General features: G+C 38.8%; 1 protein-coding gene and 1 pseudogene across 1 annotated transcript; one reads left to right on the top strand and one right to left on the bottom strand.

Moving 5' to 3' along the window:
- Window positions 1-2,900: 2,900 nt before the first annotated feature.
- On the bottom strand, window positions 2,901-3,922 carry LOC116476227 (olfactory receptor 8A1-like; annotated as a pseudogene).
- Window positions 3,923-18,727: 14,805 nt separating this feature from the next.
- Window positions 18,728-26,959, top strand: LOC116477471 (olfactory receptor 8B8). Its single transcript, XM_058446563.1, has 3 exons — window positions 18,728-18,848; window positions 22,787-22,922; window positions 23,318-26,959. The coding sequence occupies exon 3, from the start codon at window positions 23,328-23,330 to the stop codon at window positions 24,267-24,269; it is 942 nt and encodes a 313-aa protein (XP_058302546.1). The 5' UTR covers window positions 18,728-18,848; window positions 22,787-22,922; window positions 23,318-23,327; the 3' UTR covers window positions 24,270-26,959.
- Window positions 26,960-27,231: the final 272 nt, after the last annotated feature.

Here is a 27,231-nt window from a genome sequence, read left to right as displayed (position 1 = left end):
ACATCAGGGCATCAGCAACAAGGGGAAGCCTGCTGCCAGGAACATGACTGTCGGATCCAAGGGCCACTCCTGGCTCAGCCCCTGGAGGTGGTGCCTGTGTGGTGAGGCAGCAGGGCACCTGAGAGTGTGTGCTCTGCAATTGCATGTGTAAGGAACATGATATTGCTGAGTGTGCGGTGTGCACAGCCAGTCGGTTGCAAGCCCAGGATAGGCAGAATGAGGATGCAACAGCTTCAGGCAGCTGGCTCTGGGGAGAGGATGTTTACAATTCCAGTCTTGGGAGGATCAGTGCTAACAGCATGAGACAAGTCTCCAAATACAGCAGTCCTCCCTTATCAGCAGGGGATACCTTCCCAGACTTCATGCCTGAAACCATGAATAGTTTTTTTCTATACATACATATCTATAATAAAGTTTAATTTGTAAATTAGGCACAGCAAGAGACTAACAACAATAATAACTAATACAATAGAACGATTATAACAATATGCTTTAATAAAAGCCATGTGAATGTCTCTCTGTCTCAAATTATCTTATTGTGCTGGACTCTCCTATTTTCTGACCATGGTTGGCTGTGGGTAACTGAAAGCAAAGCCATGGATAAGAAGGGACTACAGTGTCTTGCCAGGCTGTGAGCCAGAACACTGATAATGACAGGGAGGTTTGCTCTTGAGTAGGTTGCTGGAAGAGGATGCAGACGCTGGCTTCACCGGGGACTGGTGCCAGGATGCTCTCCCTGGGCTGGCCCTGCATAAGTGGAGCCCTGTGGTTTTATGCTGCCCTCTCATTACCGAGGTGTGGGAGGTGGTGGGGAAGGGGAGTGCTCTGGGGCCAGGCCACCCATTTAATTGGAATGGGTGTGGAATTTGATTTGAGTTTTTAAAAAATGCATTGAAGGCCTTCGTTTTTTGGGGGTGAAATTGGAGACACAAGGCTCATCTAGCATTGCTTCCCTTCATGGAACTCTTTGTCCCAGGGATGTTTAGATCTGGGCCCTGAATAATTCCTCCAAACCGCCTTGCATTTGGTACAAACTTTATTTCTGTGACCCCAATCTTTTTCCAAAGTGTTTCAGTATCATTGTTAGAATTTTCTTTTATACCCATAAGTCTTCTGGAAAAGTTAGGAGAGGCTTGGCCAGGTAGAATATTGAAAAGATGATGAACTTTGAAATTTAAAGGCAAAAGATCCCTACTTGAGTTAAAGAAGTTACATATGCCCCAGCTTCCTTTCATGTAAAATAGAAAAATAATGCGCTCTTCCAGGATTGTGAAGATTGATTAAAATATGGCATGAATTGATTTTAAAATATATAGTACAGTACAAGGGTCAACTCTTGCTTTAAATGTGGGCCACACCAGTGTCAACCTATAGGTTTTGGACTTAGTGGGTCAGGGTGATAGGGTAGGCAGAAGTATATAGAAATACATCCTCGAGGGCAGGAAGACAATTATTTATGCAGGACACAAGACTTTGCAGTGAAGTGTATTCCTGCCCTGATCATATGGAAGAAACTATCTCTAAAGGGAGGAAGTTGTGGGCAGACAGTGGAAGGAAAAGATCTGAAGCTATTTTTAAGGAGCTATTGAAATTTGAAGTACACGTTTATGGCAAAACCAACAAGCTCAGAGGAAATGGGTTATCAATTGGCTAAGAATTTGGTAAGTAGAGCAAGACAATTTGGATTTGCTTCCTGGGGCTATCACTTCTGTAAATGCCAGAAAATTACCAATCTCTGTAAATATTAGTTTCCTCATTTGTAAAATTAGTAACAGAATCTATTTCATTAAGAATTAAATGAGATAAAGCATATAAACAGTAACATCTGGCTTGAATTAAGCATCCAATACATGTTAACCATTCATATCATTACTATGAATTTTAAAAAGCTCAGCTCTTATTTATTTATTATTAGCACATGTCAAACTTACATTTCATTTATTAATGAGGCAGCCACCAGGAAGACAAAGAAGCTAGTTCCAAGAGCATTTAAGGTATGGGGACATACCTACAAGATTTTATATATATATCTACAAAATCAAACACATACATGCACGTAGTTAGAAAAATCATGCTGAAATAAGATCGCTTGTTATATATGTGAATGGTTAACATCCCACAGAGCAGTACAACCATACTCCTTTTAGAGTTAACTCTATTGAGCTATACAAATTATGACTTATCAATTTATGCAAAACTGTTACCTTATAAAGTTGTAAAATGTCTTGCCCTTTATCAGTTGAAATGTCACAGGACATTTGACTGAAGAGTTTCAGATTAAAGTCAAACAGATATTTTAGAAAGTGATCTAGCTTGATATTCAAGAATCAATGATCTTATTTACATTTTTCCATATGGGGATAAAATTTTATTTAACACGATTCAAGGAATTTTTTGAAGATACTGAGCAGAAATGAGATACTAAAGATACTGAGATACAGAGATACTAGAAGACACTGAGTGGAAATGAGATAACTGATGATAGGAGACAGGGAAATATGGAAGGGAAAGAAGGAAGATGAAGGACTGATTAAGGTGAAGGGCTGGGGTGGGTGGCTGGGGTCAGTATATCTAAGGAACATTTGGTCACAACCAGGGTAGACAGCAGACTGAGAAAAAGTAATTTACTTCTGGACTCCCAGGAGTATGCTTTCTGAATATAGGAATGGAAGAAGTCTTCGGCACTTCTTGTGAAAGTCTCCTTCTACTGCAATTTACAGGAAGCAGTAGAAGATGAGTGCTGTATCACAGCAGTACGCTCACATGGGTTCTAAGATGAGAACGATTCTCATACGGAGATACAGGCTGGACAATGTTGGAGGGCACTCTTATGAACAGCTGGAATGCATCTGAGAAGACTGCTAGAAGTATGACTACTAGAAAATTGGAAGGAAAGCCACTTATGGTTTTATAAATCTCCAGAAAGCTTCTTTCCTATATTGGTATCGTATTGGGTTGATTAGCAACTCAAGATAATTACATCTACAACAAAACTTACTCCTTAGTGTTTTCTGCACGGCAGCTTTTACCTCCTTGTTTCCTCAGGCTGTACATTAGGGGATTCGGCACATAGATTACTGTAGTATAGAACACAGAGGCCACATTCTCCTGGGCCAGGGAACTGGTTGTGGAGGGTTTTAAGTACATGAATGCAGTCTATCCGTGGAACATCCCCATAGCTGCAAGGTGGAAGCTGCAGGGGCTGAAGACTTTGGACCTGCCCTCAGTGGTGCTGATGTGGAGGATGCTGAAGAGAATGAAGGTGTAAGAAACAAAAACTGTCAAGATCATGATTCTCAGATTGAATCTAGCCAAAAAGAAGACTGCCATCTCAACATCATAGGTACTAGATCAGGAGAGCTTCATGAGACGGAGGATGTCACAGAAGCAGTGACTGGTGAGGAGTTCACAATAGGGCAGTTTTAATAAGAGCCCAGTCTCTTATTGTGGAGACAATGAGTCCCATGGTGTAGACCACAGCCATCAGCAGGGAGCAGGTGACATGAGAAATGATGACGTTGCAAAGCAAAGGGCAGCAGATGGCAACATAGTGGTCGCAGGCCTTCACCGTCAGCACGTAACACTCAGCAATGACAAAAACCAGGAAAAAGTAGAACTATGACATGTATCCTGCATAAGAGATAATGTTCTTCCACACAAAGTTCACCAGCATCTTAGGGTTAGTAATGGAGGAGTAGCACAGATCCAGGAGTGACAGATTGCTGCAGTAGTAGTACATGGGGGTGTGAAGCTGAGAGTTCAGACAAATTAGAGTGATCATGCTCAGGTTCCCCACCATGGTGACCACATGGATATCGAGGAAAAGGAGGAAGTGAAAGAGCTGGAGGTTTGGCCGCTTCGTTAATCCCCTGAGACTGAACTCTTTCACTATAGAATGACTTTTGACAGTCATTCTCCTCTGGGTGGGATGTTTGTAGGAATGGAAAAGAAGAGCCCTGTGAAAGGTCATACCTGAATTTACTTGTTGAAGCCAGGCAGGAACATCTGCCCTTGCTTGAGCAGTCCTGGACTCATTCCTGTTCCTTCTCCTTCTTTCTTTTTTCCTCTGTTCTTTTTTTCTTTTTCTTTTCTTTTTTTTTTTTTTTTGAGACGGAGTTTTGCTCTGTTGCCAGGCTGGAGTGCAGTGGCGTGATCTCGGCTCACTGCAACCTCCACCTTCTGAGTTCAAGTGATTCTCCTGCCTCAGCCTCCCGAGTAGCCATACCCAGCTAATTTTTGTATTTTTAGTAGAGACAGGGATTCATCATGTTGCCCAGGATGGTCTCAATCTCTTGACCTCATGATCCACCCACCTCAACCTCCCAAAAGTGCTGGGATTACAGGAGTGAGCCACCAGGCCGATCCTTCCTTCTCCTTTCAGTTGAACCAACCAGAGTCTTCTTGATTTCAGAAACTAAGAATGTGAGAGGAAAAAGGGCCAAGACCTGAAGTTTTTTCACCAACAACAGTGACTCTCAACCTTAGTTGCCCATTGGAACTGTGTCCAGAATTGGTTCCTTCTGGTGGGTTCTTGGTCTCACTGACTTCAAGAATGAAGCTGCAGACACTGGCAGTGTTACAGTTCTTAAAGATGGTGTGTCCGGAGTTTGTCCTTTCAAATGTTCAGATGTGTCTGGAGTTTCTTCCTTCTGATGGGTTCGTGGTCCTGCTTGACTTCAGGAGTGATGCTGCAGACCTTTGCAGGGAGTGTTACAGCTCATAAAGGCAATGCGGACCCAAAGAGCGAGGAGCAGCAAGATTTACCGTGAAGGGCAAAAGAATAAAGCTTCCACAACGTGGAAGGTGACTCCATCGGGTTGCCACTGCTGGCTAAGGCGGCCAGCTTTTATTCCCTTATTTGGCCCCACCCACATCCTGCTGATTGGTCCATTTTACAGAGCACTGATTGGTCAATTTTACAGAGTGCTGACTGGTCCATTTTACAGAGCGCTGATTGGTCCGTTTTTACAGAGTGCTGACTGGTGTGTTTACAAACCTTTGGCTAGACACAGAGTGCTCATTGGTGCATTTTTACGGAGTGCTGACTGGTGTGTTTACAAACTTTTAGCTAGACACAGAGTGCTGATTGGTGCATTTACAATCCTTTAGCTAGAAGTAAAAGTTCTCCAAGTCCCCACCCTACCCAGAAGCCTAGCCAGCTTCACCTCTCAGAACCACCTGAGAAAATTTAAACATTACTGCTGCCAAGGTGCATCTCAAAATTTCTGATTTAATAGGTTTGTCATATGGCCTGAGAATCAAGATTTATAAAGAGCATCAGGTGATTCTACTGTGCAGCCATGTTGAGAACTTTTGGGCTACAATTTGATCAAATAGTGTAAGAGGTGAAAACCAGCCTATTTCATTAGTTGAGTTTGCTGATGTAACTTACTTCAGAAATTAATTCTCTCTTTTCATCTGGGCAATCCTCAAATGCATTCCAGGGTATAAAAACTATGGCTCCACAATCCCAAATTCAGGTAATGGTAGTGTGGCATGGTTGATAGAGGCTGGTATTTATTTTAAATTACTAGCCCTTGAATCTCAGTTTTAACTTTTACAGAGTAACAAGTCAATTTCCTTAGTTGTAAAGAGAAATAATAAATTTAAGGTTGTTTTAAGGATTGTTTAAGGTAATAAATATGGAAATATTTTTCAATTTTTAGTATGCTTTTTAAATGTGGATTGTCATTCAGGCATCAGGTTTTATTTTCAACTTTTACCTGGATTTGTAGCTTGTCGTCCAATATAGTAGAGGACCCAGAAAATGTGGGGGGAAGTCAGATAACAACTAGAGTTGGGGGAATAAACTGGGGTAAAAGCGTTTTTTATTGATGCTCGAGCCTCACCTTAGGAAAGGTATGAGGATGTCAGCATCACTGGAACTTGGCTAAAAGTAGAGAGATATTAAGAAAATCATTGAAAAACGTGCTTGTTTTAGACCCTTCTGTAGTATCTGTGCTGTGGGCAGGATGTCCTTAAAAAGACTTCAAAAAGGCTGTAGTATTTTTATCATCTTCTACTTACTCCATTTGAGAGAGAAGGATTCCTGCCCTATGGTTATCAAGAGGGCTGAACACAACAACACTTGGCAATGGACAGAAGTTTATTAGTCATTTATACTCATAGCCCAGGGGAGGAAAACATTATGCCATGCAGGGCTACACAGGGGCTGTACTAAGAAACAGGGTGAAGAACCAGGGGCTGTGGGAAAAGGCTTTGTAGTGTCAAGAGGGTGGGGCGGGGCTGGTTTTTATGAGAAGATAGAATTGGTTTATTTGAATAATTCTGCAGGCTAGCAGGGAACTGAAACTCTAGGACAGGCAGGGATAAGCAGGGCTATCTTCTTGATCCCCAAGATAAAGAGGGTTGTTTGGCTAGCACATTTTATAAGTGGGACCAGAGTTGGGAGGGGACTTGCAGTGAGGCCATTTGAGGCTCTCTTAATTTCCCCCAAATGTCAATGCATCACATAATGTTGGGCCTTAATTTTAGGCCTTATATCACATACCACATGCACATATTCACAAAAAGCCACATATGTATTCCCATTTATGCAAAGTTATGCATATATATGTGGGTATATATATTAAGAATTAAATTAAAAAATCAAAAGAAAGAGATGTAGCTCTTTGATTATCGATGCCAAATAACTAGTTTTGCTTTACATGTGGTAACAAACTAATGAATGACAGGTTTTAAAAAAATCATAGCTGTTAAGTCTAGTTTTGGGTTAATAATCAACATCTATAATTCTAGTTGGATAGGGAGGTCATATGAAGAACAAAAAGATAGTGTTAAATTTGGTTGTTAATTTTGTATCTTGGAAAGTTGGCATAACTAAGCTGGGGATACAGTTTATTTTGCACGCAACATAGGAAATGAGAAAAATGTTCTCTTCTTTTTTTGGTGGCTAGAGTAGCCCAGATAATGTTAATGTCAGATGAAGACTAGGACTAGTGCACCTAGAAACAGAATATGGAGCTTTTGCGACTGGGTGTTGAGGCGGGGAACACGCTTCCTCACTGGCTCTGCCTTCCTTGTGTGCTCTTTGATGTTGGGGTCTCCAGGCTTCTGTCTGTCCTTGGTTTTCTCATTCTACTTGATTTTCCTGAATAATCTCAACCACTTTCATTGCTTTTTCTTCCTTCTATTTTTATACTGTTGATTTCTATTTCTATATGTATACTTTTTTATAGTTTTCAACTTCAGGGTCAATTTATGCGTAACACATGGAAACCTGAAACCAACAGACATTATAGGTAGATGGCAAGGCTACCTGGAAAGAACTGGACCAAAACAAAAAAAGCAAGTTTAAGTTTGGACTTTAGATATAATTGCTATCATTGTCTTTGTGACTTCTGACAACTTTATCTTCATTTCTCCTTTGCTATTGAATGACTAGAAGACATACAAAAATACAAATTGAAACTTTCTTCTAAAAAATTACTTGATAGAAGTGAACTGAGTGCTCTTGTTAAGTAGAAAACAAGATGCTAAGGGTGGAAGATTTCTGGGCAAATGGGCAATTGGAAAGGGTTACCAATGATATCATTTTTATTTATTAGATATTATGATTTTAAAATATGACTGGCAAGGAAGGGTGTGAATGGAAGACATCTTCTATAAAACTGGAGGATTATATGTGATATAGTGATTCCGAATGGATAAAAGTTAGTAAGCTGGCTGTCCTGAGGTGTTTGCATATTTTGAAACCTGACTTTAAATTTCATTTTTTGAATGTAATCTCTTATTGCATCTTCAAAACAAGAACAAACAGGAAAAAATCAGAAAAATTAAGAAAAATGCGATTGAAAACTAAAAATAATATAATCAAAATAAAAATTAAGCTCAAATAGAAGGGATGGAAGATAAAGTTGAGAAAATCTTTGATAAAGAAAAACAAAGAGAATAAAGAAATAGAAAGGTAGAAAGGTGAGTTCATTATTTGAATAATAACACTTTATGAAAAAAACATTTACTGAATTTAGCCTTAACAAAAATAAGTTTGAAGATATGTTCTAGGGGTATATGTTTGAATGAAATACATTCTTGAATTCGAAAAATTAATAATAACATTGAGTGCTTAGCACATGATAAGTAATAATCTTATTCCTCTCTCTGCTCCACATTCTTCTCCAGTTCATTAAAAACCAGTTTATTTAGTGGTATTGTGATTATGTTAAAGGGAAAATAGGCATATGTATTAGAAACACATGCTGAATTATTTTTGTTTGAAATAATCTTGTATCTAGGACTTGCTCTGAAATGCTTTAGCCAAAAAATATGTATTAATAGAAATATATGACACAAGATTGTTAAAATGAGGATAATCATTGACATTTGGTGATTAATATATGGAGGTTTGTTATACTATAACTTTTGTATATGTTTGGAAAGTGTCCTAGTAAGAAATAAGAAGGCAGCTGATGGTAAATAATCAAAAGAAATAACTTTGATAAATCAGTCATCGGGCAAATTGAAATGGCATCTGAAAAAGTATCCTCTCGGGATTTGTTGACTGATTGGATTATAGAGGGTGAGAAAACGGCAGAATGCAGGATGACATTCAGATTTTAGGCTAAAAAGTTATGCCTTCATTAGGCAGACAACACAGAGGAAGAACATTTTAGGGAGATAAATTTATTTTGCGTGGCTGAGTTTTAGTTTCCTGTGAGATCTCCAAGTGGAGATATTAGTCTATTAAAGATATGGGACCCAAGTCAGACCTAGACATGTACATTTGGCAGCTGTCAATTGTCTAGCATGAGTTAATCTCATGCAGTATGGATTGACTGCATGTTTATCTCCAGAGCTTCCTGGGGCATGATATTGAACATTAGCCAATGCTATGAAGAAATATATGTATTAAAGATAAATGATGTTCTATAACCATGAGTCCATGAGCTGTTTTGGAGCAGGAAGTACTAGCTTACCAAATTGTCTAGAAATAAGCATTGGAATATATTAATAATAAAAATAATTTCACCTGGTTTCATCAGCACCTAGGAGGTTTCAATGGTTCAGGTTGGTCACATAGGTGGACGGTCTACAAGATCATCTCATAAAAGTAGCAACCTTTGGTCTTCTTGGTACCAAAAGGCTTCCCACATATGTTGGTGGTGGTTCAAGATCTGGTGGCAATGTGCATCTTGTGCAACACAGTGATGAGATGGCACAGGAGCCTGCTCCAGAGATCTCTGTATCCCTTTAAATACATACTCTTCTCCTGTTGTTGCTGTATTGTACACTTTACCCCAATAAAGCTGTTTTGTGATCATAAATGATTTGAGTCTTTTGTAAGTTTTTTCAGCAATTGAATACTTAAGGCAATTAACTTAACATTAACATATCAGTAGGTGATATTTGAGCCATAGGAATGAATGGAATTACTCCAGGAAATTATATGAGATGAAGAGATAAGAAAGATGAGATTAGAAATTTGAGGAAGTTCAATATTTCACAATGGGCAGAGATGAAGCCATTAAGTGTGATGCATACAGTATCATAAAGCAGATAAGTCAAGTTTTGATACTTCTGTTTACAGAAGAGGAAATCTCAGATTAAAAAACATTTTGACTTTTCCAAGGCCACACAACTAGATCTTTAGACACATAAGCCTGGCTTCTTCAAGTGTATCACATTGCCTCTTGATTACAAGTAGACTTTAGAAAAAGGTTCCCTAGAGAAAGCTTTGAAAAAAGTATGTCAATATTTTACAGAGAGGTTTTGTGGCTTTCCTGACCTGCAGAGCTGTCAGAAAATAGCAGTCAGCCTCCACCATGCTGTAATTAGGATTTCTGAAACATCTCTATCCAACAAGGAAATTCTGTTGCTTTCTATAAGATTTGTGAATCTTTATGTTTAAGGCTTACTCTTTTTAAAATCAATTGACATTCCCACGAATGCCTAGAATAACCCCCACTCCATCAAATAGCCTTTAAATAAGACTGTATCTCCTTACATTTTCCTTCTCTAGCACAATTTTGGAACATGATGTGCCTTTAATACACCTTGAAATCATATATTTTACATTGCGAGTCCTAGTATAATTTGCTTTTTATAGCACATATATTCCTGAGTTGAATGTCACTTAAAAATGGATTCCTATTTTAAGAGCTCCGAACTGTGGGCTACGATGAAACTGAGCTCTGGGCAGCTCCTAACTTCAGAAGCCTTTGCAACTCTTTCTGTCACTGAGTAACTTTCCTTTCTTAGTCCTCAAAATGTCAGGAAGCTCCTTTTAATCTGTAAATATCTTGATGCTGAAAGTCACACCCAATGGGCACACACCACCTAGCATCACTTGTCAATTCAGTGTCAACATTCGCATATTCAAAATGTCAATTATAATTATGGTAAAACTAGTTATGTATAATCTACATTATTTACGAATCTTTTGAAAATGGGTTTAGTCACATAGCTATTTATAAAAAATCTCTAAAAAGCTCCTTCAGTATTCGAAAAAACTAAATATATCCCTTAATTTATCGTTTTTAAAATCTAGGCTTTTATTGAACCATATTTATATTTCTTTCTACTGAAACTAGTAAATATTAATGAATAATATATGCATTCATCATTGTGTTCCATGTTGGGAGGGTAAGTTAAGTAGTATTTGAACATACGATATTTTTTCTTTTTTTTACATTTTTAAAATTGACATAATAATTTACATATTCATGGAGTACATAGTGACGTTTTAATGCATATATCAGATGAGGGTAAATAGCATATCCATCATCTCAAACATTTATAATTTCTTTGTGTTGGGAACATTTACTATCCTCTTTTAGCTATTTGAAATTATAATTATTGTTAACTATAGTTATTTTACAGTGGTATAGAATACTAGAACTTATTCTTTCTAGCTAACTGTAATTTTGTATAATTTAACAAATCCTTGCCTATCACCCCCTTCCTCCTACCTTTCCCAGCCTCCAGTATCCTCTGTTCTACTTTTTATTTCTTTGAGATCAACTATTTTCAGCTTCCACATATGAGTGAGAACATGTGGTGTTTAACTTTCTGTGCCTGGTTTATTTCACTTAGCATAATGTCATCCAGTTCCATCCTTGTTGCTGTGAATGACATGATTTCATTCTTTTTTATGGCTGAATGGTATTCCATTGTGTATATATACCACATTTTCTTTATCAATTCATCTGCTGTTGGCTACTTAGGTTGATTCCATATCTTGGCTACTGTGAATAGTGCTACAATAAACATGAGGGTGCAGATGTCTCTTCAATGTAATGATCTCCTTTCCTTTGGATAGATTCCCAGTAGCAGAATTGCTGGATCATCTGGTAATTCTATTTGTAGTTTTTCCAGGAACTTCCATACTGTTCTCCTTAGTGGTTTTACTAGTTTGCATTCCTACCAACAGATGTAAGAGTTCTCTTTTCTCTGCATCCTTGCCAGCATTTGCTATTTTTTGTCTTTTTGTTAATAGCCATCCACTGGGGTGAGATGATATCTCATTGTGGTTTGGATTTGCATTTTCCTGATGATTTGTGATTTTGAACATTTTTTCTTATATTTGTTGGCGATTTGTACGCCTTCTTTTGAGAAATGTCTGTTCAGATCATTTGCTCATTTTTTAATTGGATTGGTTGTTTTCTTACTATTGAGATGCTTCAGTTCCTTGTATATTCTGGACATAAATTGTCTATCATATTAGTAGTTTGCAAATATTTTCTTCCACTCTGTAGGTTATTTTTTCACTCTGTTGATTGTTTCCTTCACTGTGCAGAAGCTTTGTAACTTGATATAATCTCATTTGTTTACTTGTGTTTTTGTTACCAGTGCATTGGAGGCCCTATTCATAAAATCCTTTCCTTTATCAATGTCCTGAAGCATTTCCCCCATGGGTTCTTATACTAGTTTAATTGTTTGAGTCTCACATTTAGGTCTTTGATCCATTTTGAGTTGATTTTTTTTGTATAGAGTGAGAGGTGAGGATATTCTTCTGCATAAGAATATCCAGTTTTCCTAGTAGCATTTACAGAACAGACTGTCCTTTCCCCAACGAGTGCTCTTGGTGTCTTTGTCAAAAAATCAGTTAGCTGTTGATATGTGGATTAATTTCTGAACTCTCTATTCTGCTCCAGTGGTCAATGTGTCTATTTTTATGCCAAGCCCATGCTGTTTTAGTTACTACAACTTTGTAGCATATTTTGATGTCTGGCAGCATCATACTTCCAGCTTTGTTCTTTTTGCTCAGGATTGTTTTGGCTATTCAGGGTCTTTTGTGATTTCATACAAATTTTAGATTTTTTTTCTATTTTTTGTGGGGAATGTCATTGGTATTTTGATAGGGATTGCACTGAATCTGTAGATTGCTTTGAATAATATTGTCATTTTAATAAAATTAATTATTCTAATCCATGATCATGGGATGTCTTTCTTTTTGTTTGTTTCCTCTTGAATTTCTTTCATCAAGGTTTAGTAGTTTTCCTTGTACAGGTTTTTAATTTCATTGGTTAAATTTATCTTTGGGTATTTTAATTTTTTGTCACTATTGCAAATGGGATTGCTTTCTTGATTTCTTTTTCAGGTAGTTCATTGTGTATAAAAACACTGCTGAGTTTTATTTATTAATTTTGTACCCAGTAACATTACTGAATTTGTTTATAAGTTCAAAGAGTTTTTTTAGTAGAGTCTTTAGGTTTTTCTACATATATATATGTCATCTACAAAAAAGGACAATTTGACTTCTTCCTTTGCAACGTGGATGTCCTTTATTTCTTTTTCTTGCATTATTGCTCTGGCTAGGACTTTCAGTACAATGTTGAATGAGAGTGGTGAGAGTTGGGCATCATTGTCTTGGTCTAGTTATTGAGAAAAAACTTTTAAATTTTCCCTGTTCAGTAAGATGTTAGCTGTGGGTTTGGGATATATGGCCTCTATTATGTTGAGATACTTTCCTTCTATATTCAATTGATTAAGAGTTTTTATCATGCAGGAATGTTGAATGTTATCAATAGCTTTTTTCTACATGTATTGAGATGATTATGTGGTTTTTGTCCTTCATTCTATTGATGTGATGTATGATGTTTATTGATTTGTGTATATTAAACCATTCTTGCATTCCTGGGAAAACTTGTCATTGGTCTGTTTAGGTTTTCTGTTTCCTCTTAGTTCAATCTTTGTAGGTTATATATGTCTAGGAATTTTTGCATTTCCTCTAGGTCTTTGAATTTATTGGTGTATACTTTGCACTACACTCTCTAAAGAGCCTTTATATTTCTGTGGTATTTGTTGTGACATCTCCTATTTAATTTCTAATTTTATTTATTTTGGTGTTGCCTCTTTTTTATTAGTAGAGCTAATAGTATGTCAATTTTGTTTTCTTTTTAAAAACAGCTGTTTGTTGATTTTTTAATATTTTAGTCTCAATTGTATTTATTTCTGTTTTAATCTTTATTTTCTTCTACTAATTTTAGATTTGGTTTGTTCTTGCCTTTCTAGTTCTTTTTGGGGAATTATTAGGTTGTTTATTTAAAAATTGTTGTAGTTTTTTAATGTAAGCATTTATTGCTATACATTTGCCTCTTAATACTGCTTTTGCTGTGTCCCATAGGTTTTGGTATGTTGTGTTTCTGTTTTCATTTGTTTCAAAAAATTATAAAATTTCTTCTTAATTTCTTCCTTTGCCCATTGATCATTCAGGAGATTGTTGTTTAATTTATAGTTATTTGTACAGTTTTGAATGTTCCTTTTGTTATTAATGTCTAGTTTTATTCCATTGTAATCTGAGAAGGTACTTAATATTATTTTAATTTTTTATAATTGTTGAAACTTGTTTTGCATCCTAACATATGGTTAATCCTGGAAAATGTGCCACGTGCTGATGAAATAAATGTGTATTCTCTAGCTGTTGGGTGAAATATTTTGTAAATGCATTAGGTCCTTTTAGTCTAATGCGCTATTAAAATCTGACTTTTTTTTGTTGATTTTCTGTCTAGATGATCTGCCCAATGCTGAGAGTATGATGTTGAAGCATCCAACTATTATTTAATTGGAGTCTTTCTCTCACTTTAGATCTAATAATATTTGCTTTATATATCTGAATGCTCAGGTGTTGGGTGCATATATTTTTATAACTGTTATATTCTCTTGTTGAATTGATCCCTTTATTATTACTGAATGGCTTTCATTGTTTTTTTTTATCTCTTAACTTGAAGTCTGTTTTATCTAAGTATAGCTACCCCTGTTTGCTTTTGTTTTTTGTTAGCATGGAATATTCTTTTCAATCCCTTTACTTTCCATCTATGTATATCTTTATGGGCAAGATGAGTTTCTTGTAGGCATCATATAGTTGGGTCTTTTTTTAAAGAAATATTCAGTCAGTCTATATCTTTTAAATGGGGGAATTTAATCTATTTACATTCAAGGTTATTGTTGATAGATGAGGACTTATTACTGTCATTTTATTGTTTTTCATTATTTAATGTATTGTTTGTTCTTTACTTCCTCTTATTTATTTTTGCAGTTGAGTGATTTTCTGTAATGATAAGGTTTGATTCCTTCCTTTGTGTACCAGCTCTGTAGTTTTGCCTGTTTTTATGATGGTGGTTATCATCTTTTCACTTACAGATGTAAGATTCCCTAGAGCATTTCTTGTAAGGCTGGTCTAGTGGTGATGGGTTCCCTTAGTTTTTTCTTGTCTGTGAAATATTTTATTTCTCCTTCATTTCTGAAGGATAGCTTTGCTGGGTATAATATTCTTGGGTGCCAGTTTTATTTCTTTCAGTACTTTGTATATATTATCCCATTCTCTGTTGGTTCACAAAGTTTCTGCTGAGAAATTCACTGTTAGTCCTATGGAGATTTTCTTATATGTAACTTGATACTTTTATCTTGCTGCTTTTAAAATTCTGTCTTCATCTTTGACTTTTGACAATTTGACTATAATGTACTTGAGAGAGGATCTGTTTGGGTTAAATATATCCGGGGTTCTTTGAGATTTCTGGAACTGGATGTTCATTTATCTGCCAAGACTGGGGAGGTTTTCTGATATTATTTTATCAAATATTATTTCCTCATATTTTTACCTTTCTTATCCTTCTGGAATACCCATAACATGGACATTTGTTTGGTTAATGATGTTACATAAATCCTTTGCTTCTATTTTTTTTTTGTCTGCTGTGTTTTTTCAAAATACTTGTCTTCAAGTTCAGAAATTCTTTTTTCTGTTTGGTCTAGTCTGTGATTGAAGGTCTTAATTGTGTTTTTTATTTTATTTATGAATTTTTCAGCTCTAGGTTTTCTGTTTGGTTCTTTTATAATATCTGTCTCACTGTTGAATTTCTAATTTAAATCATGAATCATTTTCACAGATTTGTTGAATTGTCTAGATGTATTCTCTTGTATCTCAGTGAGTTTCCTTAGGAGAATTATTTTAAATTCTTTTTCTGGAAGTTTATACATTATGATTAGGGTCTGTTACTAAAAAATTCTTATCTTCTTTTAGAGGTGATGTGTTTTCCTGCTTTTTTATTGTTGATATGTCCCTGTGTTGATTTCTACTCATCTGGTGGAAAAGTCACCTTTTCCAATTTTATGTAGTAAGTTTCTTAGGAAAAGTCTTATTTGTTTAAATGAGTCTTGGGGTGACGGTTCAGTGGAATGTGTTGGCCTTGGTTCTAGGTAAACCTAATAGTGTGGTTTCTGTGTAGTTTCTTCAGCTGTAATCCACACTAGTGGCATTTGTGAGTTTCTTGGTAGCCTAGGCTGAGAGAGTTCATGGCAGTGGTGGTACAGCATTGCCAGGGGTGGGCTTGCTGGGCTGTTTCTCAGGTTAGGGACATGTGCATGCACTTGGTGGGCCAACTAACTTAGGGTCTACCTTGCTGCAGTTGAGGCCATGGGACTGTTACTCTTGATGGGTGCATGGGAATGTGGTTGCTTGGCCAGCTTGGTGACATGTCTGCCAGAGGCAGCCTACAGGGGTGTTTCTCAGGCCCCAGACACAGTCACGTGGCTTCTCAGCTGTGGTGTGTGTGTTTGCTTGGGGTGGCCCACAGGGCTCTTCCTCCAGCTCAAGACATGGGTGTGCAGCTGCTCATTCAGCCTGGGAGTGTGTCTACCAGAGGCAACTCATGAGACTGTTTCTCAGGCCTGTGATGTGGGTACAAGTCTGCTTGGCTGGCCTATGGTTGGTTCCCAGGGCTGTTTCTCAAGTTCAGCACATGGGTACACAGCTGCTTTGCTGGCCTGGGAGTATGTATTTTCCCTGTAATGAGAAGTCCCTCCTGTTTCTGGGCCAATCTGATCTGGACTGGGGAGATATGGATGCAGAGTCTGCCTTCTTGGATTTTCTGTTATCACAGATGCATCTCCACTCCCTTGCTGCACTCTGGTGCTCTCACATTGACACTCCAGTCTAGTCTTAGCTGTTTATTCACTGTCTTGGTCTTTTCTTATGGGAGAGATGAGTCAGGTGTCTCTAATCAGCCATCTTTCTCTGACTAGATTTTTAAACTAGATATGATTTTTTTTTTTTTTTCTAGAGACAGCGTCTCGCTCTGTCACCCTGGTTGGAATACAGTGGTGTAATCGTAGCTCCCTGCAGCCTTCAACTCCTGGGCTCGAGAGATCCTCTTGCCTTAGCCTTCCAAGTAGTTAACTCTACAGATGTGTGCCACCACCCCTGGCTATTTATTTATTTATTTATTTACTTTTAAGAGACAAAGTCACTCTATTTTTCCCAGGCTGGTCTCAAACTCCTAGCCTCAAGTGATCATCCTGCCTTAGCCTCCTTAGTTGTTGAAATTACAGGCATAAGCCCCCAGCTCCAAACATATGATCTTGACTTTAGTAGCTTATAACATAGCTGTGGCTGGGGTAAATAACTCCTAAAGCAGGATAAATTAGACTAAGTGGATAAAAAAGATGTGTAGTAATAATACTTCAGTAAGTCTATAACACTTTGTTAATTCGAAGCTACTTATTGAACACTGTGATAGTTGATCCTCACACAATCTTGTATGCTAGGTGCTAACATATCTGATTTCAGATGGAGTTACTGAGGTCCAAATGGTGTAACCTTGCTTGGCTAGTGGGAGACGTAATGAGATCCCAGGTCATTTTGCTACAAAGCCTGCTCAGGGTACCATATTTGCCTTCTCTGACAAATTTACTAACAGTTTTCTCCTTCCCTTTTATTGATCATGGATAATTATATGGTTCCATCCTTTACTCTTGACTTGTAGTTTCTGCAATCACTTTTATTTACATGACTTTTCAATATGTATCTTGAAATCTTTTTCTCAGCTCTGATCTCACGCTGATGACTCACTACTGACCATTTGCTCTTATATGTACTTTCAGCACATGAAAGTCAGAATTGAATTCTATCTCTTTATTTCTCTCTTTACTTCCTTATTTCTAGGTCCTGGGGTTGAGACTTTAGTAACCTTTGACAATTGGCCTTCCCTCTCGATTCTTCCTTTATAACCATTAATACAGCAAATTTATTAATTCTCTATCACTACAAATACTTGAGGCCTAAAGAGACAAGGTCATCACAACTAACAGATAAACAGGTTTGATTTTTTTAATTCAAGGAAATGTTCTTGTGCAGAGTAGGATAATAAAAGTAACCATTTAATATAACTTGTGAAAACTAATGGCATTAATATGTGTAAAGCATTTAGCATAGTTCCTAGCACATGGTCAGCGCTTACAAAGTATAACATATTAGTATTAGTATTAGTATTCTTAATACTAATGATACTAAAATATGATTGGATGATATTTTTTAAAATTTCAGCTTTGCACTTTGTGGAGATTACTCGTTTTCTGCAAATGATATAATGTATATAAAACTTCCTGCAAAGTGGTTGGTACATACGTGTTTATACATGGTAATTATTCCCCAACATAGACCTCCAAGGTCCCATCTAACTCTAGAATTCTATATTAAATACATATATAATTTATGCGTAGGTTTGTATATCAGTGAGTTGAAAATAATAAAAGTAAAATGAGATTAAGTATAATGCAGAAACAGATTACTGCTAATATTGCTAATATTGAAGGCCATTTCAAACGAAGAACTTTCAGTTGCCATCTTTTTTCTCTGATCAGGTTCTGTAACTTCTTATAGCTTCTTATGGAACTTGTACTTGGTCTTCTTGGTATGTTGTGATGGTTGCTGCAGTTGGGTCCAACCTTGTGCCACCAGAAGTCTGAGGGTTAATGCATGTGTGTGAGAAACATTGTATTGACTCATATTCATGTATCACATATGAAATCACACAAATTAGAATGTAATTTTAAAAAGATAGGAAAAAAATAGAAATAAATAAAACCAAGAAGCACTATACAGAAATTCAAGTTTTGGAAGGAGGGCAGTTCTGCAACAAAAGGAACAGAGTTAAGAATAGTTCTTCCTACACTGCTTCCTGCTTGGGCTTCATCTGCTCCTCAGGCAACAAGACTTTAGTAAAGCCCCAGCTGAGAGGATTTTGAAGCGTAGTTTCCATGGCAACAGGCTTTAAAATGACATACATCCAGAAGAACTTTTCTTGGTTGTTCTATCATCCAAACAAGAATCCTCTAAGGCTCCCAGAGAAAAGTCAACTTTTAATGAAGCCGGAGTCTTTGCTTTCTGTGCCCTAAGGAGCACCTTTCCTGTGGGACTCATTTCATGCTTGTTATAATGACTTATTTTCTTAAATTGTGAGTTGACTACAGTGGAAATGAGAGCAAGGATTCAGGTTTCTCATAATCACTGCGGGAGTGGCAAATTTCTAGGTATAAGAGTTACACTTGAGGCCTCTTGTTTCTGAGCAGTGATTAAAATACATTCCACATGTGGCAGAGGAGCAAGCTCTGAGGTATGTTCAAATGTCACCCAGCACTTATACACAAAACACACACACGTGCACACACCCACACCCACTACAGACACAGGACTGAGAGAAGGATGGTAATTAGCTTGCTGCGTGGTCAGACAGCTGCCAATGGGGCTCTAATTGTGAAGCCACCACTTCAGCTGCCTTATCCTGACCAAAATGTACCTCTCATTAACTAGTGCTGTTTGAAATTTCATAACTAGAGATGTATTTTTTTTTCCTAAAGACTTTGTCTTCATTTTAAGAAATGCCTGGAAGAGGGTGAATAATGTGGATTGTCCCCAGAAAGTTTTAGTAGACTGTGTGCTGATGAATTTGTTTCTTCCTGAAAATTTAGTTTTGACATAGAATTGAAGGAAAGTAAGCACTAAGATTGTGAATGCTGGTGAAGAGGAATTTTTGCTGAGACTAGGAGACTAGAGATGGGTATAGGAAGAGAAAACGGGAGGCTGTAAAGAAACCTTTATCTGATTTTGGAATTTGGCTGTTGTGGTGTGGTAGAATGTGGATATTTGAAAAATAGGCATTGGTGGTAGGACAGGAAGTAGGGACAGGGTAATATACACAAGGGCCTGATGTTGTCTGTGGATTGGGTTATGTTGGAGAGACAGGCCTTAAAGTTTGAAGAGTGTATTGTTCCCAAGCTCCTCTCACTCTTGTCAGCTCTCTTCCTCTGCCCTATGGCAGGCCCTCTCTTGTCTCTTTCAGGCTCATTCAGCTTTAAGCAAGATTTTTCCTTCCCTCATGCCATCCCTAGGATATATGCATTTCATATTTGTTTTATGTCTATTTCCTACAGCATTTATCAGGGCTCTTTCTTTTGTCAACCACTCTGCTCGGCTCTTCCACTTTCATGATTTAATTTAACTCTCACAACAACACTGTGAATTATCACCATCATCCCCATTTTATAGATGAGGAGATTGAGAATTAGAGATTAATGAACATTTTGTGAGCTATATGATTCAAAGATATAAAAGTGAATAAAACTACAATGTTGCTAGCATCATTATAGTTCATGGAGGGATAGGACAGTAATACATGGTGAGTAGGGCTGCAAGAGATCTAAGAACAAAGTATCGTAGGATTTGTCATGGCTAATCCCTATTAAGGTGTGAGCTGATAATTATTTGAGATTACTCCTTCTGGCATTTAGGTGTTTTGATAGGTCATGCTCAAGACATACAAATTCTCTGAAACATGGTACTGAACAATTTCAGGTCCTTGATGAATTTAGTGATGCATATTTAGTTTCTTGTCCTGGAATCAAAGAGCCTTGGGTGAGGATGCTTCCTCTCAGGTGAAGTAAGGAACATTTTGTTGAAACCTGCTCCAAATACTGTTTTAGGAGTACCTTAGCTGGGATTTCCACAAAAAGTTGTGCTAGGGACAAGGCCATGCATGCAGATAGTTTATTTTTAGAAGTCATCCCAGGGAAGAGAGAGAGAAAAACAGGGAAGTAAAGAAAACCAATAAAAGGTTCTGTTATATATTACCTTAATGGGGAATTTAGGATTAGTTCCTCTGGGATCTTTTGATGTACTAAGAAGAATGAACCACTGGAGACACAGAAAAGGGAGACATTTACCCACTGGCTCCCAGGGATGTTAATTCCTTCATGTTTAAAAGTCAGCACGTGCACCAGAATGGCTGAATGGATTCTCAGACGTACCACTTTGTGGTGGCAGAGATGTCCTAGGGCTGAAAGGAGGGGATACGTAGTGCAGTCAAGAAACATTGTTATTGGGCTATAGCTGGATGCAGCTCGCTGCCACAGCAACAGCAGAAGCCCAAAAGATAAGCTGAGTAATATAAAATGAGGCATAAAACATGTGCAACACAGAGAGCTTGGTGATGGGACCTGAACTCAGACCTGGTGAAAATATTCAGGATAGTAGGCAGAGAACAACACAGCTAGAAGGCAGGGCCAGCCTTATGTGACTTGCAATGTGCTAAAAAGCTTAGAAAGGACTTTTGCTCCATTTCCCTGTTACTTGATTTGAAAATTCATCCTTTATCTTATTGCTGGTGCTTTGAGCTATGGCTTCGTGTCTGAATTACACATTAAACATAGCATTTGGGGGGAACATGGCATCAAGTCATCAACACCCAATAGCCCAATAGACTAATTGGTCTCCCTCCCCACAACTCTGACCATGTCACTCTCATATTCAATATATTCCATGGATTCACATTACATACATAATTCCTGTCATGACATTCAAGTCTCTCCACAGTAGGAACCTGGGATGCTATTCCAGCATTGATACACAACTATATCCCTTCCTGTACTCTACATTCCAGCCAAACTAAAGGCCAGGCGAACTTCCTCCAGACAATGTAACTGGAAAGATTGGAGACACAAGTTTTATTCTGGACTCCATCACCAACCAACTCTGACTGGTGGACTTCAATTTTCCTGTCTAGAAAACATAGGGTAGAGTATTAGGGCATTGAATCCCAAACCTGCCTAAACATCTGGATCAATAGGGTGAAATCTGTCTAAATATCCAGATCAATAGGGTGAGAAATACAAGTTATAAAACCCCACCCCTGGAGAGTCTAATTTATGATGCCTGGCTTGCGGCAGCAGGATCTGTACTTTTAATAAGGATATAGTTATCTAATTCAATTGCACAGCCAGGTTTATGAACCACAGGATTAGGTGATTTTTAAATATTGATTCAAATTTATGGGTCTCTAAGAATGATAACTAGCTGTCACTGAGCTCAAGCAAGGCTCTGAGAGGCTAGAACACAGAAGGGATGACTTTTGTCATGAGAGAGGAGAGTATGAAAAGAGCAAAGCAAGCAAAACAAGAAAGCAAATATCCCGTGGGAAGAAGGAGAATCAAGCTACAAGGCCTTCAGGCTCACGATGAGGGGATGGGAGCCTGAGGAAAGCTGAAAATAAGACTGGAAAGAGCAATAATAGAGGACAAGGGCCATCTAGGGGAATCCCAACAAGTTAGCAATTTTGGAAAAAACTCTTCTTAACCAATGGAGATTGACTTTTATTATCAAGCACAAATTCCAAGAAAAGACAGGTTGGTTTGTCTTCTGGACTAGGTACTGTGCAGCTCAGCAATGAACTGAAATGTAAGTGATAGGTTGAATGTCCTCCATCAGAGTGGCATAACATTTTGTTTTTGCCTTTTCTGGATCTTATCACATGCTTTTGCTCAGTTATGTGTGTTCTAGTGTCTTTTTCAAGACATGGTCAGAGTCTTGAAGGCAAGAACTGGGCTTTACATACTTCATTACCTTCTACAGGGAGGTGTTAAACTCAGTTATTAAGAACACCAAATCTGGAGTAAGGTGGACCTAGTTTTAATATGGCCTTTGTAACTTAACATTTGGGGAGTTACTTCATCTCTAAAATGAGGGTGATAAAACCCAGCTCATAGAATTTGGGGTAGAATTAAAATGAAGCATTATATGAAAAATGGTATTGGATCCTGGCATGCTGATGTCAGTGCATAATGCTAGGACAAAAAAAGCATTAGGTATATATTAAGTGCTCAATAAATGGTACATTATTGTTTTTGCACAATGCTTTGTGTATTTCCGAACAAATATTTTCATGTTTCTAAAAGCCCATTCAAATATTACCAAGGGTATGAGCACAACTTTGTTATATCCGGGGCTGTGATCCCAGAGAAACTTCTGCTGCCCTACTTCTAATCAGTTCCCCAGATATCCAAACTCAGAATAAAACTGCTCAGTCTCCTGTCACTGGCTATCACTGATAATGGTAAGGATGCTGTCGCCTTTCTGCAAGCTAGAGAAAGGCCTCAGGGCACAGCCTCCATCAGATGTCATGTACTGTAGCTCAGAAAGAGTTCTGAGGCAGCCGAGGCTCCAGTGCTGCCATAGGGATAGGGCGTAGCGGGCTGGTGCTTAGTCTTTCATCTGTGATAGCTCCGCAGCCAATCTGTCTGAACAAGTGAAGATAAGAGCTGGACCTAAAGGTACATCACTGAAACTCTGGGCTGAAGAGGATGAGAGGCTGAATCCGGATGAGCAGTCCGAACTTTTCCTGAGTCCCCAGTCTCAGGTACTAAAGCTCTGGGAAAGTCCACCCCATCCTTCTGCTCTGTCCAGGATGACCTTAACCCTAACTCTCCAGGCACAGGTGGGCTGGGTCTGGCTTCTGAGAGGACTCTTCCTGGAGACTAGCCACAGTTTCTGTAAACTTAAGTAGAAACTGGAGTTGAAAGGGTGCAACAAAGGGATCAAAGTAAAGACAGGAGGCCTTCCCAGCAGCACCTGCCCTGGCCATGGAGGTGGGGTGTGCTCCAGAGGGAGCCGCAGCAAAGCCCCCTCTGCTGAAGTTCAAAATCTCTCTGTGTGCCTCCTATTCTCAAGAAGGAAGAAAGGATGACTGGGAGGGCAGCAGTGGTCTCTCTCTCTCTCTCTCTCTCTAAATAACTTTTTCCCTTGTCCCCACAGAATGCCTTAAATGACAATGGCTGCTGAGAATTCCTCCTTCGTGACAGAGTTTATCCTCGCAGGCTTAACCGACAAACCAGGAGTCCAGATCCCCCTCTTCTTCCTGTTTCTAGGCTTCTATGTGGTCACTGTGGTGGGGAACCTGGACTTGATAACCCTGATAAGGCTCAACTGTCACTTGCACACCCCTATGTACTTCTTCCTCTATAACTTGTCCTTCATAGATTTCTGCTGTTCCAGTGTTATCACTCCCAAAATGCTGATGAGCTTTGTCTCAAAGAAGAACAGCATCTCCTACGCTGGGTGTATGACTCAGCTCTTCTTCTTCCTTTTCTTTGTTGTCTCTGAGTCCTTCATCCTGTCAGCAATGGCGTATGACCGCTATGTGGCCATCTGTAACCCACTGTGGTACATGGTCACCATGTCTCCCCAGGTGTGGTTGCTCCTTTTGTTGGGTGTCTACGGGATGGGGTTTGCTGGGGCCATGGCCCACACAGTGTGCATAATGGGTGTGACATTCTGTGCCAATAACCTTGTCAACCACTACATGTGTGACATCCTTCCCCTTCTCAAGCACGCTTGCACCAGCACTTATGTGAATGAGCTTGTAGTGTTTGTTGTTGTGGGTATTGATATCGGTGTGCCCATAGTCACCATCTTTATTTCCTATGCTCTCATTCTCTCCAGAATCTTCCACATTCGTTCCACGGAGGGCAGGTCCAAAGCCTTCAGCACCTGCAGCTCCCACATAATTGCAGTTTCTCTGTTCTTTGGGTTAGGAGCATTCATGTATCTCAAACCCTCTTCTCTTTTACCTATGAACCAGGGCAAGGTGTCTTCCCTATTCTATACCACTGTGGTGCCCATGCTCAACCCATTAATTTATAGCCTGAGGAATAAGGACGTCAAAGTTGCTCTAAAGAAAATCTTGAATAAAAATGCATTTTCCTGAGAAAAGGGCAACGCTCAGGAAGGAAACACTGTTTCTCCCATAAGTGATTTGGACTCCATTGGTTACATGGAAGAAATATAATTTTTCCTCAAACAGGTTCATCATCCCCATTTTAAGGGTTCTTTAATTTACAAATATTCTTAAGAGCTTTGAATACTCACACAGTAAGTCTTGAGGATTGTTTCACTCAGTTCCCTGCTATTTCTGAGGATAGACTCAGGCTTATGTACCTTCCCCGAGGTTGCTCAGCTGCTCAGCAGTGGAACTGTGACTAAAATCCAGGCTCTTTATTTCCAGTACTGGCTGCTTTTCATTATGGCTCACTTTCTTCCTCCCTCAGCCTCTGGAAGATTTCATTTCAAATGTGAGCTGGCCTAGGATGTTAAAATCTGATTCTGTCCTCAGAAATTACATGCAACTCTTCAAAGGCTAATTTTAAATGTCACATTTTTGCAAGTAGGTAGGAAGTATATAGAATTTTTTGTTGAGATGGCCTTGGCCCAATGACCAGGGAAATTCTTGAAGCATTTTGAAGAAGGTGCAGGGGAAGTGTGTTAGGACCCAGGGAGCAGCATGTATGGTACCTCTTAAGACAGTGGGGTGGAGCTTCAGGGACTTGGACTTGAAGGGTTTTAGTGATGCTGGGTGGAAGAACTTACAGAAAATGTAAAGGTTATGAAGAACAGAATTTGGGAATTATTTCACATACAATCACATACAATCACTTCCCTGTTTTCAAAAGTCAAGGTGGGAGCCAGATGCAGTGGCTCATGCATGTAATCTCAGCTACTCAGGAGACTGAGGGAGGAAAATTGCTTGAACCCAGGAGGTGGAGGTTGCAGTGAGCCAAGATCATGCCACTGCACTCCAGCCTGGGCAATGGAGCAAGACTCCATCTAAAAAACAACAACAACAAAAAAAACCTCAAGATGGAGAAGTCCACAGCCTAGGGTGGTCAGTTATAGATTTGGAGAATATTTCAGAACCACAGAGAGCCTTGTGTTACAAGTCAGTAGTCAGGTGAGACCCACACAGCAGTCAGTCAGTGGAGGGAATGACCACCGAATGGTATAATGCTGCATGTAGCAGAAACCATAAGGGGTATTTTTTGCATGGTTTCGCAGATCAACTTTCTGCCCCTTGGCGCCTCATGCCGAATCCTGGGAGGTATTCCTTAACCGGTCCCCTTGCCCTCTGGTTTCAGCTGGGTTAGACCAATGGCAACATCAGCAGAGGAAATCAGAGGGTAGGAGGAGTGTGATATTATGCTATTTATTTCCCTGACTTCCTCCCAGCTGGGCTACAGTGGTAGTAACTGAATGCCTCATTTCTTACTGGGCTATAAGAACTGCTCCCTCCCTCATCTCTTCGTGCCAAGGAGTGATAATGTCTCCCTGCTGTTGCTAACCCAGAGAGCTTGACCATCTCTTTGTGGTTTCTCTCAACCACTTTTGCTTAAACGAATGCAAATAGTTTCTCTATTGTATTTTCAATTACTGTATTTATGTGGATCATCTGATTTTTGCAGAAACCATGACTGCTGCACCTTCCAATAAAGGGTGGGAGAAATGATGTGGCTCAGGTTTGTAAGCCCACAGCCTAATGGTACTGTATAAAGGAAGGTAGAGTAGCTTTTCAGTTTAAAAAGATTATAAATAGTAGATTTCTTTGTGAAACAATGATACGTGAAATGCTGTGAAAATGTGTTGACTTATGAGTCTCTCTTTAGGAAGATTCTCTTCTATTTAGAAAAAGTAAAGTTTGGATGGATGTAGAGTGTTGCCCTTTGGGATGCTGCAGATTAATAAGGGTGAATTCAAAAGAATGAGGGATTGTGTCTTGGACAGCATGGACTAGATAAACAACACAGAATTTAGCTGACTATGGGATTGAGAGGGGCAGAGCATCATAAAGACTCAAAAAGAGCAGAGCCCAGAGAGTTGGATGGTAGAATCAAACTTGAACCTGAGCTTCTCCTCAGTTGTGTTACCTTAAGCATTACATGATGTCTCTGAGCATCAATTTCTTCATCTTTAAAAACGTTTTTCCTAGAGGTGTTAAGAGAATTAAATGCCAGATTCTCGGTAAATTTGTTTCTATCCCTGCCAGATCCTTTTCCTTTTAATATCAGCACTTGCACTAATGTATTATGTGACCTTGGGACAATTGCTTCATTTTTCTGGGCCTATGCTTGCTTATATGAAAATCATCATGTTCTATCAGATTATTTCTACATTCCATTTACAAGATATATTTATTTATATACTGACCAGATAACACATTTGCTATAGGCTGAACACTTGTGTCCACTCAAACTCAGATTTTGAAATGACAGATGTTGAAAGGAGGTGGGGCCTTTGGGAGGTGACTAGGTAATGAAGGTTGGGCCATCATGAATGAGGTTAGTGTCCTTATAAAAGAGGCCTGAGGCTGGGCGCGGTGGCTCACGCCTGTAATCCCAGTGCGCGCACACACACACACACACACACACACACACAGACACACACACAGTCTGAGAGAGACCTCCCCCACCTCTTCTACCATGTAAGAACAAAACAAGAAGGCTCTGTCTGTGAGGCAGAAAGTGGCCTCTCACCAGACATGGACTCTGCTGCTGCCTTAATCTTGGACTTCTCAGCCTCTGGAACCATGAGAAATAAATTTTTGTTGTTTAAAAGCCACCTGGTGTGTAGTTTTGTTACAGTGGACTGAACAGACCAAGACAATGTTTATGATATTTAAAACTAGTACCAAAGAATAATCAGTGAAAGGAAACCTCCTTTTACTTCAGTTTTCTTGTCATGCAGTCCTCTTGTTTTCTAGGGGTTATCATGGTTGCCTGTTAGCTGTATATTTTTACATAGTCACTGCATGTACAAGTTGTGTGTGCCTGCACATACATACACACAACTTTTTAATTTGTTTCCAAAGTCATGAAAACCTACTTTGAAATATATCCACT

This window comes from Hylobates moloch, unplaced genomic scaffold (assembly GCF_009828535.3).
Source record: "Hylobates moloch isolate HMO894 unplaced genomic scaffold, HMol_V3 SCAFFOLD_11, whole genome shotgun sequence".
NCBI classification, from domain to species: Eukaryota; Metazoa; Chordata; class Mammalia; order Primates; family Hylobatidae; genus Hylobates; species Hylobates moloch.
Note: the sequence above shows the minus strand (reverse complement) of the source record. Positions and strands in the feature narration are given on the sequence as shown.

Coding starts and splice junctions, on each gene's coding strand:
- LOC116477471 (XM_058446563.1), top strand. CDS start 23,328: ATGACAATGGCTGCTGAGAATTCCTCCTTCGTGACAGAGTTTATCCTC.